The 18,069-nt window shown below is 34.9% G+C and overlaps 1 protein-coding gene across 1 annotated transcript in view; it reads left to right on the top strand.

Moving 5' to 3' along the window:
- LOC149488195 (synaptic vesicle glycoprotein 2B-like) overlaps positions 1–17,351 on the top strand; it is a 45,960-nt gene extending 28,609 nt beyond the window's left edge. The window contains exons 3-12 of the mRNA XM_089695349.1: positions 2,077–2,238; positions 2,653–2,797; positions 3,119–3,258; positions 4,790–5,037; positions 6,600–6,796; positions 8,192–8,318; positions 10,797–10,929; positions 11,680–11,839; positions 16,121–16,248; positions 17,228–17,351. Coding sequence (XP_089551475.1) covers positions 2,077–2,238; positions 2,653–2,797; positions 3,119–3,258; positions 4,790–5,037; positions 6,600–6,796; positions 8,192–8,318; positions 10,797–10,929; positions 11,680–11,839; positions 16,121–16,248; positions 17,228–17,286 — 1,499 coding nt within the window. The 3' untranslated portion in view covers positions 17,287–17,351. The remainder of the gene's footprint in view (positions 1–2,076; positions 2,239–2,652; positions 2,798–3,118; positions 3,259–4,789; positions 5,038–6,599; positions 6,797–8,191; positions 8,319–10,796; positions 10,930–11,679; positions 11,840–16,120; positions 16,249–17,227) is intronic.
- The last annotated feature ends 718 nt before the right edge of the window (positions 17,352–18,069 follow it).

The raw sequence follows: 18,069 nt of genomic DNA, 5'->3' as shown, positions 1-18,069 counted from the left end.
GTTGGATTTCAGTGGATTTATCAGTGTTTACGTATGCTTTTATAGTTTTAAGGGGCTTTGCTTTTAGGGGTTTATTTAATGTTAATACTTGTGTTGTTTTTTTTCGATTTCTTATAACTTAATATAAGATGCAGGCTAGAATCAACGCAGATGGTATGATTTTTATAGCATATCCCCCTAATTGCTAAATTAAAAACATCTAAAATTGAAAATCTGCTGTATAGCAATTGCGGCTCTCTTTGCAAAAAATGTAAATTGCTTTAAATAAAGTGAAATTTGAAACAACGTCATTTTACATTAGCATTTGAAACGCAAGTGAGGACAATCAAACGTACACAATAATTTCGAATGTGTTTTTCATCTATTTATATCCGAATGTGCCTTGTGTCAGCTGTCTTCGTATTTACAAACATTTTGATCAGACGCAAGTTGGGAGAGTAAGCGATTGTAATACAGTGTCGCAGGATTAGGGTTCCAATCTATCTAGATAATGTCTGGTCATCTCGATTATCGGTATTCAATTCAATTAAATAAATTCGCGGGTTTTATTATATTATATCTTACGACATTATTTCTCGAGGTTTTTCACATCCCTGCTGCTTTAGATACTATTAACATTAACAGTATCAAAACACGTGAAGCTTCCAGTTTTATACAAGTGGTAGGTGGAGGTAGGTAGTGTCAAATCGTGGATACCGTCTGAGGACATAGATGATCAGATTTGACTATACAATGTAGTTCTTCTAGTATTTATATTTAACATCCAAAAACATGGTGGCCTAATTCATGAATCCTTTCGCCCGATTCTTTTCCGAATTTATTTGAATTATTAAAAAAATATTCCGGTTGGTCCCATTTAGATTCTGACCATTTGGTTTAGAGTTTTTAACGCCTTTGCCATTCATTAATTGATAGTTTAATGATGCAATAAAGTAAACTTCTATCCCGCTACATGCTCTGCCTTGCGTCAGTCAATTTGACTGTCTGCCAGCAGTTTAGCTCGCGTATCGTCATACGACCTACCACGTTTTCATGACGTACATAAACTATTCAATTCAGTTCAGGGTAAAGGTGGCGAGGTGATCTTGACAGCTTTCGTGTTTACGCGTCTAATAATATTATGTAATGTCCTTTAGCCTTTCATCTTACGAATTTAGACGTTCGCCAGACTATTCCTGCGATCGAAAGACGTAGATAATTTTCTATAGATTGGTGTTAGATGATGAATTTCAGTTTTAACGTCAATTTTATTTCCTCCTCTGTCTTCGATATACCTAAATACATCTTCAAAGATAAATTTAAAGTTAGCTCATTAGATTGCCAAAAATTTTATCATTGCATATTATTGCGGTAAAATAATTTTAGGAAACACAGGCTAAATTATACCGTCATGATTGGTAGGTTTAAAAATAATTTTCAGCATTATTTTATGAGCAATATTTTGACAAGTACACCAAGAGGATATAATTTAACCAAAACCTTCGACTGTCGTCTTGAAATGATAACATCTGATTTAGTTTATGAGCTATAAGTCATTAATGGCCAGTTTACGACTATTTTACGATTATAGGATTTTGAGACAGTCGGAATTTACCGTACATTTGGTGAGCACATTTTGAAGACTCAATTTATGATTCCAACTGCTTTCCTGTTTTGGTATGATAAATTGACGTCACTTCTCTAAGGAGAAAGATGAGTCATGGATGTTTAACTTGAACTAGGATATTTATAGAAGACGAAGATGATGATTATGATGTCTAAGTGTCCTTGCTGTTCTTTGTTCTATTATAAGAAAGTGGATCAAGACTGTTTATTATATCATTTATAATTAAATGTATGCAGAGTTAAAAAACGAGAGTCATTACATTCGTCTTAAATTTAAGAGTGACAGTATTCTAAATATAAAATATGCCTAATTAGACGGTCTCTTGACGGCTCTTCTCTGTAGAACCCGCTTCCGAACCAATGGAAAAATTTTGACGATTCAAAAGCGCTTGATAGAAGTGTAGTTGACCAAGTCAATTCTTGAGTTGAGTTCATTTTTCCTCCATTTACATAAACATAAAACTTCTCCAGGCTACGGCTGCTTCCAATGGCTCCTGCTCATGTCATGTGGCGCGGTGTACGCGGTGTGTGCGCTCAGCACGACCACCCTCAGCTTCGTGCTGCCGGCGGCGGAGTGCGACTTCAGCCTGTCCTCTAGTGACAAGGGCCGGCTGACCGCCACACCGCTTATTGGTGAGTGAACAAAAAATGTGTTTATGTAATAGAAAAATTGGTTGAACGATGTTGATGAGAACGATATAACGATAACTATACGACATATTATACATTGTTCGTAAGACGAAGTGTTGACAGCAGCAGCTCCTCAACACGTTAATTAAATTTTGTTGCTAAATAAATGTTTACTACAGGGCTTGTCATAAACATGTCGAATATAGGTATTCAAAATAGGCGTTTGAGAGAAGGTTTTCAAACTTAATAACATGTTATAAATATTAAATTATTACCTACGTTGAAATTTTTGAAAATAAATGTTACTTATTTAATTTTGTTTTAGAAAAATATGGTATTGACATTGTCTTTTTGTACAAAAATCACAAAGTCGTGAAAATTCCTATTGTTATATTAGCTTGTTTCTTCCTTTTCCAGGGATGTGCGTAGGCTCCTATTTCTGGGGTAACCTGGCGGACGCCCGGGGCAGAAAGAAGGCCATCATTGGAGCCCTTCTGCTGGATGCTTTAGCGGCATTCTTATCCAGTCTTGTACAGACTTTCCCTGCGTTTCTCGCATGCAGGTATGTCTAAATCACAAAATTAAAAAAATATAGCAAGCACTGATAGAATATTATTTTTTATTTATTTATCTTGGCGTTCTATCGTGGATGTGTCCTAAAAAAGGAGATGAAGATCATAACTTGCGTTGGTGCTTAATTTGTTTTTAGCCTTTAGGAAAGTGTTTGTTGATTCTAAACACTTATAACCTTCTTTCTTTTTAGCTTCTACATGAATATTACTTATTTTAAATAAGAGTTTTATATCCTCTTAAATTTCCCATTGCTCACCTAATTCCAATGAGCGCAGCGTACCCATTGTGTGTAGACGTGTGCTGGTCGCAGGTTCTTCTCCGGGTTCGGCATCATCGGTGCCACGGGGCTGGTGTTCCCGTACTTCGGGGACTTCCTGTCCCTGCGCCATCGGGACGTGATGCTGTGCAGGTTGGAGGTGTTCTGGACCTTTGGGACTATTCTGTTGCCAGGTAATGGAAGCGAATGATTGAAAATGAAAAATTATTTATTTCAGCAAAAACACAGTAGGTAATAAAACCAATTTAACAATACATATAAGAATTTGTTGTTGCTTATTATACATTATCATTATTAACTATAGCTCCCACACTAAGAGAACTTGTTATTTATGAATATTGTGATGCGCTTAGATTAAGGATTGGTCTCCGCGCGCGCGCTACGACTAGATGCCGCCGGCGTACTTGAAAAATGCGGCAACTAATAGTACGCCGAATTCGGCGTACCCAAGCCAGTCGTGTCACAAGCATTGTGTGGAGAAGGTGAACCGATAGTTTATAAAGATTTTGAACAAAATCTGAAGTAAAATGCCTATTTGTGCCATAAAACTATTTAAAAATAATACAACAAAAAATAAGAAATACACTGGGATCACGTACCTACCATCACTAAGTATCGTATTATTCGAAATTTCTCCTTTACTTCGAAATTTTTTTCTACGAAAATACGACGCCATTCAGTGTTGCCGTACTGCATATCCAAAAAAATACACGTGGTTGAGGAAATCTTTTAGCAATAATTTGAACTTTTTTTTTCAATACTATTACTAATACATATATAAAAGAGTATAATAAATTAATAACAATAATTTATTTCTGTTTAACCATGTTTAACTGACTCATTTATTATGTTATTTTTTTTATTTCCGCTTTTTTACTTTTAAACAACCTTTGTGACTATAGTATAGTAGCGTCGCAAGTGGATTTGAGTCATGCGACTCAAATCGTTCATGGATTCGATAAAATATTTTTCAAACTTCTTTCCAAGATGGCAGATTTCCCATTTATGAGGTAAAATTTATGCAGCTGGCAGCCCAATTCTTCACACACACTAGCGTCTTTACAAATTGCCTAACACACACTACAGAAATGAGTTGCCGCACTCACAGAGCTATTGTTTTTAGGTGGGGCGGTATCTAGACGTAGCGCGCGCGCGGAGACCAATCCTTAATCTAAGGTGATGCGTAAGGAAAGATTAAAATCGTTTCTGTTTTAGAAACACGGTCTGTGTAAATTGTTATTTTTTAGTTTATACATACCCAAAAGAACCAAGGTCAAATTTTTACTGTAGTTTTTTACCATTGAATGCCTAATTCTTTATATAATATTACTAGTGGTCCGCCCCGGCTTAGCCTGTGGTATATATTTCGCAATAAAAGGTAGCCTATGTTCTTTCTCAGAGTCTAAAGATTATCCGTGCCAATTTCATCAAAATCGGTCCAGTAATTTATGCGTGAAAACCATACATACAGAATTACAAATCTTTCCTCTTTATAATATTAGTATAGATAGATTAGAAATTTTCTACATATCTGGAAGCATTTTATATTTCATTGAATTTAAGTTTTTTTAACTTTTGATTCTTTTAAAATACATATTTTTATTACCTACCTATTAGTTATTTTTCCAGCATCTGTCGTATCATCCAGCCCACTTACAATTTGTCACTATCCTTTTTTACTTATTGACTCCCCAATGTTTCCAGGAATAGCATGGCTCATAATCCAAGACCCGCGTTTCAACATCACCGCCGAGGGTGCAGCATTCCAATACACATCCTGGCGGGTATTTGTCGCAGCGTGTGGGGTTCCGAGCCTGCTGGTGGTGCTGCTGCTGCTGCCGTTCCCCGAGAGCCCGCGGTACCTGCTCCACGCAGATAAAACGGAGCAGGCGTTACATGTGCTGCAGCGCATCTTTGTTGTTAACACCAAGCTGACAGAGAGGGACTTCCCGGTTAGTTCACCTTAAAAAAATGTATTGGAGTTCCCCAATCATTAAATTTGAAAATATTATTTCTGTAGTATTTTCTGGTGATTGTTGTTATTCATTTAGAAATTAAAGATTTTAACGGATTTTAAAGGCGATTTATTCATTACATTAGACTGACACAGTCTCACCGTGTCTACGCTCGCTGCAAAGTGTGCGAAACTTGGAGATAATAATTTATAATATAATGAATAAATCGCGTTTAAAATCCGTCAAAATCTTTAATTTCTGATCTATAATACGTTTGTGTTACATATAACTCAATCAATTTAAAACAATCAATTAAAAACAGTTCAATGTTAGAGATGGCAAATTAACATTGCTTGCTAATCACGCCTTCATTAAACAAGTTTAATTGGAATTGACTTAAAGATTGGCATGTTTGACCATGAATTAAGTTGATAAAAAAATGTCAATGTAAAATTCTAGTGTGTTTAATGTGTTAGAAAGTATGTTTACTTTGATTTTTTAAAGTTCGTATCGTATTCGTGAGTCGTGACCTATATAATCGAAATTTAATTGTTTTTGAAAAATAAATTATGCAGGAATATTTTTACTCAAACTCAAACATTTATTTTTTCCATTAGACTTCTTCTAGAAGCACTTTTGAATCGTCATAACACATTTTTTAACATTTACCACCTACATATAATTTACTTTTGACATACAGGATTCAATCCTTTTTAACCCATAAACACGAAAAGAAATACATTGTCTACCTATCTATACGTATGTGGTATCTCAGGAATGAAGCTTATTATTTTTAGCCTGTGTAATATCTATGTAACTCAAGAGTGAAGTTTTTTTTGTTGAGAATGTTATTTAATTGTATTTTCTAGTGTTTGATTTTACGCGAGTATTTACACTTAGAAATTAAATTACATTTAGAAATTAAAGATTTTTTAACGGATTTTAAACGCGATTTATTCATTATATTATTTGGTTTTGGTGGTCACGGGGAGACTCAGAGAGGTCAGTCTCCCCGTGACCACGCTCGCTGTAGTGTTCGAAACGTCGGGAAAATAATATATTATAATAATAGTTTAAAAAAACTAAAAAACACGCTTTTTATAGAAAACCGAACTAAAAAATAGAAAATTTTATCAAATTAGTGTATTGTCATCGGTCCTCAATAAATCTACAAAGTTTGAACGAAATCTGGCCGTTTAAAGTGGGTCAAAATCGCGCCCAAAGAAGTCGGTTACAAACATACAGGTGAAGCTAATATAAAGCGTGTAATAATAATAAAGGCGAAAGTTTGTATGGATGTATGGATGTTTGTTACTCTTTCACGTAAAAACTACTGAACCGATTACAATGAAATTTAGCACACATATAGAGGGTAACTTGGATTAACACATAGGATAGGTTTTATCACGGAAATCCCACGGGAACAGGAACTATGCGGGTTTTCCTTTGTAAACGCGGGCGAAGCCGCGGGCGGACAGCCAGTAATGAATAAATCGCGTTTAAAATCCGTTAAAAAGTATTTAATTTCTAAATGTTATTTAATTTTAATCTCGAACCAGGTGGAATCAATGATAAGCGCTTGCGAAGACGCAGAAGAAGAAGAAGTAGTAGACACAAATGGCAACGAGACCAAAACCCCGCTCACTTGGAGCCAGCGGTGGGAGGCGTTCTGGAGACGGAAGAAGATGTTGGTCACACCGCCCTATATTGGGCTACTGGTGTTGTGCTGCTTTGTGGACTTTGGACTTATGTTTAGGTGAGATGAATGGTTAAGATTTTAATTTCGTTTTTTTTACACGCTTTATATTAGCTTCCCCTGTATGTTTGTAACCGACTTCTTTGGGCGCGATTTCGGCCAGATTTCGTTCAAACTTTCCTCATTTATTGAGGACCGATGACAATACACTAATTTGATAAAAATTTTCTATTTTTTAGTTCGGTTTTCTATAAAAAGCGTGTTTTTTAGTTTTTTTTAACTATTATTTTATTATATCTATACAAATATTATAAAGAGGAAAGGTTTGATTTTTTGTTTGTTTGTTTGTTTGTATGAATTGAATAGGCTCCGAAACTACTTGGCAGATTTGAAAAATTCTTTCACTGTTGGAAAGCTACATCATTTCTGAGTGACATAGGCTAGGTTTTATCCCGGAAATCCCACGGGAACGGGAACTATGCGGGTTTTTTTTTGAAAACGCGGGCGAAGCCGCAGGCGGAAAGCTAGTTGTCTAATAAGTGCGCGTAGGTGCAAACTGCAAATCTTTATATGTATTAATATTGAATTTAAAAAGCCCAGAAAACTTAACTTTAATATAATATGACCTATTGTATTGCAATATCTGTACAAGATTGCTAATTTGTATAAATGTATTGGTATGCAATAAATGATTTGAATTTGAATGGTTTGGGATGGTTTGCTATTGCTTTTAAGATTATGTAAAGTCTGAAGTTTCTATGTTGAAATGTTTTGAGTTTAGATTTTCTAAGTTGTGAGAAAAGAGACTTTTTATAGTAGTCTTTTTATAATATTTAGATGATTTATTGCATGTTACTGATTATTATTTCAATCTAGTAAATAAAGTATCAGAGTATCAGATTTACTTGCGTTAAATATTTTTATGCAACAGTTCAAAATTCCTTAAAAAATTGCATTCAATTTTTGTAGGAATAAATAGGAATTTTTTGGAATCAAGTATTTTATTGGTTCAGCTCAATTTGTGCTATTCCATCTCTTATTTAAAGTATAATACGTATAAATTATTAATTGACTGACAGAGTTTCAAAGATACCACAAACACGTGATATTTTAGGTACGGTTATTTTAATTACTAGCTTCAGCCCGCGACTCCGTCCGCGCGGAAAGATTAAGAAAAATTAAGATTGTTTTTCTAAGTATTTTTCCGGAATAAAAAGTATCCTATTTTATGCCAAGGATAATAAGGTATTATTATACCAAGTTTCATCGAAATCGAACCGTTAGTTTTCACGTGATGCCTTCACATACAGACGGACAGACAAAAACTTTTTTAATCACATATTTGGGTTTGGTATCGATCCAGTAACACCCCTGCTATTTATTTTTTCAATATTTTCAATGTCAATTGACCCTTCTACAGATTTATTATATGTATAGATAATCCACCTATTTCAGTTACTACACACTAATGATGTGGTTCCCGGACCTCTTCGAGCGGTTCAGCCAGTTCTCGTCCCTTTACCCGGATATATCCGCCGGGGTTTGTGAAGTGTCCGCTAATGTCACCAGATCCGAACTATTGGTAAGTTTTATTATTTTAATGAATATATTATTGTCTTTAGATTTGTGTAAAATTTAGAATGAGAAATTAATAATAAGTTTTCAATTATGTTACTTTTTGTCTTTTAATGACGTCTTTTAAAATGGGAAATTTGAATATAATTTTATTGATATCTTATGCACAGGTGTATTAAAATGACCCACTTATTATTTCGAACCCACGTATTCGTATTATTAGATTCGAACCCACGACCTCTGGCTTGGAAGGCAAGACTACCAACCAAGCCAACCGGTCAGTCAACAGTCAGTCAGTCTATCTACTATTAAAAGAGCAACTATGGAGTTCCTTGTCGATTCTTCTCCATAGATACTGCTTTCCGAATCGGTGGTAAATGTTAAATACAATAATTTGGAAAATCCAAAAGTGCACGCCTCATATATTTATTAATTATTATTTTTGTTTATTTAATAACAATTAAACCACATCGAATCAGACCCTGAAAAATGAAAGGGTTCTATTCCTGAGCATACTCAAGCGTAAGAGAAAAAAAAAGACTCGATTAGTAAAGTATTTCGGTCGCTATCGTGTTAACAAGAAAAAGGATCCGCACATACAGACACACGGACGTCCAAGACAGAACTTTTTTAAACCGTTTTTTAACTAGTTTAAATAACAAAAATGACATCAAAAATATCATGAACGTTAAAAATAGTGTTTTTTCTTAATATGTGTGTGTATGTATTATCTTACAAGTGCAATGTATGATACATAAAGACATTTTAAGTTTGAAAAATCAGATGTTTTGCGCGAAGTGACAGTAGTACCCACCTCAACGCTTCGCTTATGAGGCGTGCAAAATACTTATGTAACTAATGACGATTCGAAAGTGCTACTAATTAGTAGTCTAATTGAATAAATGAATGTTTGAGTTTAAGTTTGAGTACACCCCGGACACTCCATAAAAATTATCGTTTTGACAGTCACACTGTAGAGACTGCAACTGTGTGTGTAAACGCTTTATGGTTGGCACATTTTTGACTAGCGTAAAAAAAATTCGCGTTTTTCTGATGAAATACATCCGTAAACAGCACAATATCTAACCATTTTCTACGAAAAACGATAATCACAAATCCAAAATAATAAAATTACCGTCAAATGTGGCTACTTGACCTTTACTTGGCAACTTGACCACACCTTCCGTTTAACAACAAAATATCAAATTTTGTAGAATTGAAAGCAAATTGACCTAACGTATTGATGTTGGTAGGTTTTTAAAATATTAATTGGCAACATATTTTAATTTTAAAGCGGTAACGCTGTTGGTTCTCGCAATATAACGTATCGAAGTGTGACTGTGACTAAGGATCTTTTGCCGGTGTCAGTATTATTATGTTTGTAGAGCTTAAACTGCACATCTCAGGTGAGTACAGTTTTGATATGTTGTGTAATAAACCCTAGAGATTGATTTTACAGTGGGAACTATCCAACTTTAGGCTCATCTGTCGAAATATTTGCTTGGGCATTGATGCCTCAGGTTAGGTCAAGTTGCCATTGACCGCTGCGTGGCAACTTGACCTACGCCTAGGGTTGACACAAAAAATAACGTGACTGCATTTTTTCCTTTTTTTATCTGTTTAGAGTTTTGCATAGTAAAATCAATAAATTTGCTGCAAATTTCGGACAATCCAGATACTTATACTCTCTTTGATGACAACGATTTAGCATATTTCTAATGAAAAATAAATGTTTCCTTACCTATTAAAAAATACCTATAAGTATTAAGTAATATACATATACATATGTATTAAATTTAGTTTAATAAATAAATAGTTCATTAAAATTTGTGTCTTGTTTGTGACAACCCTATCCGACATGTAATGCTTTGTATGAAATCATTACAAATCCCGTGGCAACTTGACCAGGTAGCCAGAGCCTAACAGTTTATTGTAAAACTTCGGGCTGCAATATTTAAAAAGTCGAAGAATTAAAAAGTAATAGCAACTTAGCCTAAAACAAGAATGTTAAGCATCTACCTATGAAAACTGATGTGCAAGGTCAAGATACCACATCAGTGTCAACTTGACCTGTATTACGTTTATTTGTAAATAATGTCAGATTCAATATATTTTAAAGAAATACCTAGTAAAAGTGAATGATGAAATCATTCATGACATGAACAAATCATAAAATGTTAATAAAAGTTTAATATAAATAAGTTACCTAAGAAAAAGTAAAAAAATGTGGTCAAGTAGCCACATTTGACCGGTACTTTAAGTCAATTTAATTAATGTTGTCAATCTTCGTTGCGTATCGTCTGTGCGTATCGTCCCTGTAGAAAAATATGGACCATTTTTAGACTGATCGTGCGGGTGAGGTAAGTGTTTAATTTTGGCGGGAGGCGGAGAGTGTCCGTTCTGTAGCGTTTAGCTACTATTATGTATTCTGTGGTTTGAGTTTATCTAGTCATCGATTTGGCTATAGCTATCTAATTTACCCCAGGGCAAAGCGGAGTGCCCGCAAGTGATCGACGACGCGGTGTACATCCACACGCTGGTGGTGGCGCTGAGCTGTGTGCCCACTGCGCTGTGGGTGGGACTCACTATCAACATGCTCGGCAAAAAGCTCATGCTTGGTGAGTCACGGGGTTAAATAAATAAATAAATATTTTAGGACAATTTTCACACACGGCACAATCTGATCCCATAGTAAGCTTTCGCTTGTGTTATGAAAACCAGATGGCTGATAAACATACATATATGATTTTGAAATAAATAATTATATAGATAATTAACACCCAGACACAGAGCAAACATCTATGTTCGTCACACAAATTTTTGCCCCGGGTGGGAATCGAACCCACAAATGACTAGCTGGAGTTTATGGTTAACTATGCACAAACAAACAAAGTACAAACAGCCTCGCGAAACAATTGCTGCAAGAAGCAACTCAAAGTGGATGTGATACACTGTCCCAACAGACGGCTCGGTCAGTGTGTCACGCGCAACAGTTCCTTGACGAAGCTGTTCGCTTTTCCCCTCAAAACGTAACAAAATATGTATTAACCTTGTTCAAGAAACATGCTGTCTATCGTTGAAAAGATCTCTGAAAAATCCTATTGAATTTTAAATTTAAAAATAATCTTAAAGTTTACCTTTTTTAACCTCGATTTTGAATAAAATTAATCGTAGAAAATTAAGTTCAGCTTTTTTCCTGAATCCAAAAACGTATTTGAGAACATCAATCAAATATTTATATAATAATAATTTATTTTCCCAAACAATTAAGGCAATAATCAAAATGCTATTTTCATTTATGGTTGGTATGGATATCTTCATCAGGATTTTAAAATATTTCATTTCACAATTTACATTCTCAATTCCAGTAATGATGTTAATAAGTTCCGGGCTGGCGGCCCTCGGGCTGAACCTCGTGCGTTCGTCGCTCGAGAACCTTCTGCTCTCTTGTGTGTTCGAAGCGATCGTCAGTTGTACTGAGGCGGTGTTGTTCTGTGTTATATGCGAGATCTTCCCTACTAAAGTTGCGTGAGTACTTTAAACTTATTTTTTGTGTGTAAATTCAGTGTTAAATGAACTAGATATGTACTATAAAGCGCGTCACACACGGTGAAGGTACTATAATATTTTATGTTAAGATTCTCTAATATAAAATATTATGTTAGATACAAATGACCCGAAACACTTACACAAAATTTCGGGTCATTTGTAACAGGATGGCGGTTCTACAGGGGTCTTAGTACGCAATGACAAAAAGAAAAATGATGGTCAGAACGCTGACACCGGATACCTTAAGATACTGTAATATTTTATATTAGAGAATCTTAACATAAAATTTTATATAGTATCTTCAACGTGTGTGACGCGCTTTGGTCTTGCAGTTAAATATTACAATTCCTTTTTAACTATAAACCCCTAGACACACAACATACCTATCATCAAATTCACGTCCTCTGGCGCAACAAACAAACATACGTAAATTACATACTTTTCAAAACATAACAATCTGTCTTGTAAAAATAATAATTGTCTTCTATGTGTTTTATTAGCATTGGATGTCTTGCATTTATTGAATTGTAACAAAGGGGTTGGGTAAAGTTGGCCTCATGGTGAACATTCGCGGCCAGTGGATGAAACTTGGATACTTTAAAAGAATAATATTATATTGTGAACAAAAGTTATTATAGACACAAATCTCGAAACGTATTAGAAACAGAGATATTTGGTTTTGTATTATTCATTAATCTAGATGATTTATTATAAGATTTTTCTGAGTTTTTTGAAGTGAAACTTCTTTATCGGGGTTGGACAAAAATTTAGTGTAACATTTTTGCGTTACGCCGTACGCGTGACATTTATGCGTTACGCCGTACGCGTGACATTTTTGCGTTACGCCGTCCGCGTGACATTTATGCGTTACGCCGTACGCGTGACATTTTTGCGTTACGCCGTCCGCGTGACATTTATGCGTTACGCCGTACGCGTGACATTTTTGCGTTACGCCGTACGCGTGACATTTTTGCGTTACGCCATACTCGTGACATTTTTAAGGTCATAAAGAAGTTTTACTTCTTACGTGTGTACTCTAGTACACGCATACAAATTTTTTATTTATTTATTTAAGTGAACGCTTATAGGTATTGGTTTAAAGAATCATTTATTTATTTTTATTTTATTTTTATTTTATTTTATTAGTTTCCAAACAGCTTATACAACAATATAACAAACAAATTATTCAAGTACAATTAATAACGTTCTATGTATAAGCCTATTCTATGGATACACAAATGTTTAGAGTGTGAAAGATGTAAAAACAATTAAAAATACTGTTACCACAACAATAAAAAAAAATACAATAAAAGATATACTTATAGGCTAACAAGATACGACATAAATCCGTATGCTTCAGGTGCTACGCAGAGCAGTAAGTACTAGGCGACGAAAACTGGCTAGACTATTTGAAAAAATGTCAATAGTGTTATCTTTATTAATTATTTCGTTATATAGTCGGCATAACCTATATACTGGGTTATTATAAGAAATATATAAGCGAGTGGCGGGTATATAGAAGGGTTTAGCGTTCCGAGTGACACGAGCGTTACAATATAAAGAGAATTTACAAAGTATATCGGTGTGAATTAGGTTATTGATAATTTTATACATATAGGTTAAATCAATGAATTTACGTCGCATTTCAAGTGAATCCAAATTGAAATATTTAAGTCGAATGTCATAGGTGGGCAAGGATCTTCTAAGGTGTTCACGATTGCATAGAGAACGTAAAAATCGTTTTTGTACCGATTCGAGCTTGTCGATATGTGTTTTGTAGAATGGAGACCACACTGAGGAGCCATATTCAAGGGTGCTACGGACCAGAGATTTATAAAGAATTAGGACACTATTTTTATTTTTAAAAGATCTGGACATTCGTAATATAAAGCCTAAATTTTGATTGGCTTTTTTGACAGTAGATTCGACATGATCGATAAATGATAAACTTTTATCGAATGTCACCCCTAGATCTCGTATGAATTCTTTACGACCTAAGATAATATTTGAAATTTGATACGAAAAGTTAATACTGTTTACTTTATTAGTAAGAGTATTCTCATTTAAAGACAATAATAACATAACAAAGTAAATTAATAATGAAGCAGTCGTCCGGGCACAGCTATTCCAAAAGGTACAGTACTCCAAAATTAATAATGCGCATGCAAATCTTCGCTACTTATCGTATTTCCGAAAACATTCGAATCATTAAATTGTAAGAGCCCTGAACAATGCACTTGCATTTTACACCTTGTTCAAAAGAAATAGAAGTCAATTCACGGTCATATACAATCAAAAACAATTCGGGCGGTAGGTGACGGTAGCCTGTCAGTGTCAAAAACTCAAAAAATCTGTCAGTCGTCTTTAAATATTGGTGGTGACTACACGTGTTCTCTCTGTGTGGAATTATATAGAGCTGCTATTACATACCCTTCTTGGTTTTTTTTTAAAGGTGAATTGAATTAATCGATGAAATGATTTACACAGGTCATGGCAGTAGGGAAAATGAAGAAGAGCATATTGAAAGTTCCGATGTATCTAAAATGTCAGAAATAAAGATAATCCCTGATTTTGATTGTTTTATTTTTATTTTTTGGTAATTGTCATAATATTGAAGAAAGTAAATACTTTTGAACTGAGATTTTAATGATTAGATTTATATGGTTTAAATGTAAACCTGTGTTTGAAATGCATATTTTATACAATATAAATTTTGTATTATTTTAACCTTCTTTTCTTCCATCATTACACCAGCTTCAGTAAGACACTTTAAAAGTACTATAAAATTTTCCAAGTAAATCAATCCAACAAAGATATATTCGCAATCGTGGGGTTATCCTCGCTATTTATTTACAAGGAATTATCGAAACAAAATCGTTACTTACAAATAAATATTAACCCATTGACCACCGTAAGCCCCGATCGGGGCGCGACACAATAGATTTTCTATTGTGTCTGTGATTCCGAGGACTGATGGATTAATCTATTTTAGCACAAAACACATAATTTAACTAAATTATGCATGAAGCAAATGCATTTAACCACTCTATATGCTTATCATCTTCGGACGCTCCGGGAATATTACAGTTGCCGAACAGTGACGAAGATTTCTATGCGAATTATTACTTTTGGAGTACTGTAAATTCTTTTATTCCAGAAGTGATTGGTCATTAAGTATGTAATCAGCTAGGCACTTTTTAAATACTTACATACATCGATTTAGCTGTTTTTATATCACTGGTGAGTTTAAAATGAAACCATTCAAATAAGTGGTTGAGGTCTTCTTGAGCTTGTGAAATAATATTATTTATACAGGATCTGAAATAAAATAGACGTGTATCATCTGCGTTTTGGGTAATTTCGCCATGTAGGCCTATGTTATGGATATTATTCACATAAATTAAGAACAACAGTGGTCCTAACACCGATCCCTGTGGTATTCCACAGGTCATAGGTAAGGGATCGCTTTGCGTATTGTCAATTTTTACAAGTTGTGTTCTGTTATTTAGATATGAAATAAACATTTTTAGTGCAATACCAGTGATACTAACATCCTCGAGTTTTTTTTATCAATAATGAGTGACTAACTGTGTCAAATGCTTTTTTTAAATCAATGAATACTCCTAAAGAAATATTTTTACGATCAAAATATTAAACATAATATTTGTTTCTAAATCTATTGTAGCTGATAATGTATTAGAAAAAATGGCTGAAATCCGTATTGTTTGTTAGATATAAATTTTATTAAATTCAAATGATCATTTAAGCGGTTGTAAATAATATTCTCGAGAACTTTAGAAAACACTGGTAGTACAGAGATGGGACGATAATTGTTTACTTGCATTTTATCTCCCAATTTCTTGATGGAACTAACCTTGGCAATTTTTTAGATTATTAAAACTAATTATTGCACGGTACAAATTTAGATAATGAGTGGCTAGTTTGTATTATTGGCAATGTATAAACTGTGTTGTTGTGGTATCTGCTTGGAATATGTTTTGCAAGGTTAGGACTAACTGTGGAGAAAAACTCATTAAATGTTTTGCATATATCAGAAATTTTTGTAATTGGACCAAATTTAGAATTTAATTTCAGGGGACTGTCATAGTTTTTAAGTTTATTTGTTTACCCAATATATTGCTCTTTTAAAATATTATCCAAGTTTATCACTGGCCGCAATGGCCGACGTTACTAGCTCGTACAAAAGTGCCCAAACCCCTTTATAAATGACAAATGTAAGGGAGTTGTCACTTGTTGCAGCGCGACCGCGATGGCGGTGACGGTGATGTGCGGGCGGGTGGGCGCCATCGCGGGCAACGTGGTGTTCGGCGCGCTCGTCGACCAGCACTGCGTCGTGCCCATCTACATGTTCGGCGCGCTGCTCATCAGTCAGTACCGCTTTACACTATACATAGACATCATTGTACCCTCTAGTGTGCTTACGCGAGTATTATTAAGCTATTGCATAGCTTCTATAGCGGGCCTTGAGCGCGGGGACCGAATCCAGAAATTTAGTAACGAATAACCTCACGCTCCCCACTCCGACGGGCGCTGAGGTGTGGCTTGAAGGCATAGCATGCAATAGCTTTACCGCGGCAGTCCCCGAGTGCCACACGTCTTTTTTAGAAATTAGAGATTTGTTGAGGAAGGAAGGTGGAATTCCTCAATCGAAATAGGGAGGACCTCGACCAGTCTACAGTTTTGTTAAGCTGGCGTGGACGTCGGTTTCAAAATTAATTCTACTTCCGGTTTATATTTTGTTGCTGGCTCTGTGTGGCTCTGACACTGTGTCAGTGAACGATGTGAGCAGCAACAAATTATTTTTTAATGTTTAACTGCCGAAAATCGACAGTTAAGTTAAGTTTTTTACAGCAACAAATTAGCAACAAATTCACCTGCATTTATCCAACGATCCATCCCTTTTTGAAGTGAAAACTTCTTTAGCGGCGTTGAGCACTTTTTCTGTAATGGGTATAAAATCTTAAACTCGCGTCAGGACACGTGACCTGATCGAAAAAGCCGGAGTGCAACCCGTCTTTTTTTTCCGATTTCTTCACGCTACCTTAATGTAAAGCTGGAATTGTTGCTGATTTTCAACGAATGGGTTGAGCAACAAAATCGTCATTAGAGCATCTAATTTTAATTTTTTCATCGCCAGCTTTACAGACCTTAGCAAAACATCATACGCTTATATATGTCAATTAGTATCGATAGCTGATTCTATTCCTTTGCGATTTGATATTTGTCTCGGCCCTCTGATAGCCATATAATATGACAATACAAAGTAAACTTACCTATACGATTTTAGCAAAAAAATAACAATAATAACTAATTAATATTTTATTAACAGATACATTTTTGTTTCAGCGAGCGGACTCCTGTGTATAATTCTACCAAAGAGCACTCGACCGGAGAGGCCACACTGATGCTAATATATTTTATATTACTATTGTATATTATTATTAATTAATATTATTAAATTAGCCATTGTAAGCACCACAACTGTGTTTTATTTCCTTTGTATAAAAATATTTATAGGCAGAAAAAAATAATAAACAATGACCGCCTCCTTGGTACAATGGATAACGCGTGAGCGTAGAACCAAAGGGTCCTGGGTTCCATTCCCGATGGTGACATAGAAAAAAAAGTATCGGTCTGTCAGGACACAGAATGCTGATCACTTACTTATTCCTAAATAAAATTGAACAGTGAAACAGATGTATGCATAAAGCATCTGCCCCTTACCCCACTAGGGGACACGGGACTTAGTTACAGGCAGGTTCAAGATATTATGTTCTGTTTCACTTATCTGTCTGTTAAAATGTTTGAGTTTGATAGTTAAAAAAAAACATCATCTCTTTCTATTCTTTATAAATTTATATTTGTAAAGCTTGTGAATGCTATAAAACAAAAAATATCAATTTCAACAAAAAAGGTCGTGTTACAATATTGTATTCACTGAAAAGTGTTTCATATTGGTTGAGATGGTTGTTAATCATCTCAATAGATGGCGCGCGGTGTACGTGTCCCTTAGACTGTAGACACATAAAACTGAAAGAATAGAATAAATTCGATCGCTCTGGCGGGTCACGAGTGGCTGAATTGCCCCCCTAGACAAGTGGCTTTCTATTAGCGTAAAGTTTAATAGAATAGATTATGAATGTATGAGATTGACGTAAGCTGGAGATAACGACGAAAGCCACTTGTCT

This window comes from Colias philodice, chromosome 5, assembly GCF_061535455.1.
Source record: "Colias philodice isolate Cphi_HAF_F1 chromosome 5, ilColPhil1 Martin Lab GWU primary, whole genome shotgun sequence".
Taxonomy (NCBI): domain Eukaryota; kingdom Metazoa; phylum Arthropoda; class Insecta; order Lepidoptera; family Pieridae; genus Colias; species Colias philodice.
This window is presented reverse-complemented; position numbering and strand designations above follow the sequence as displayed.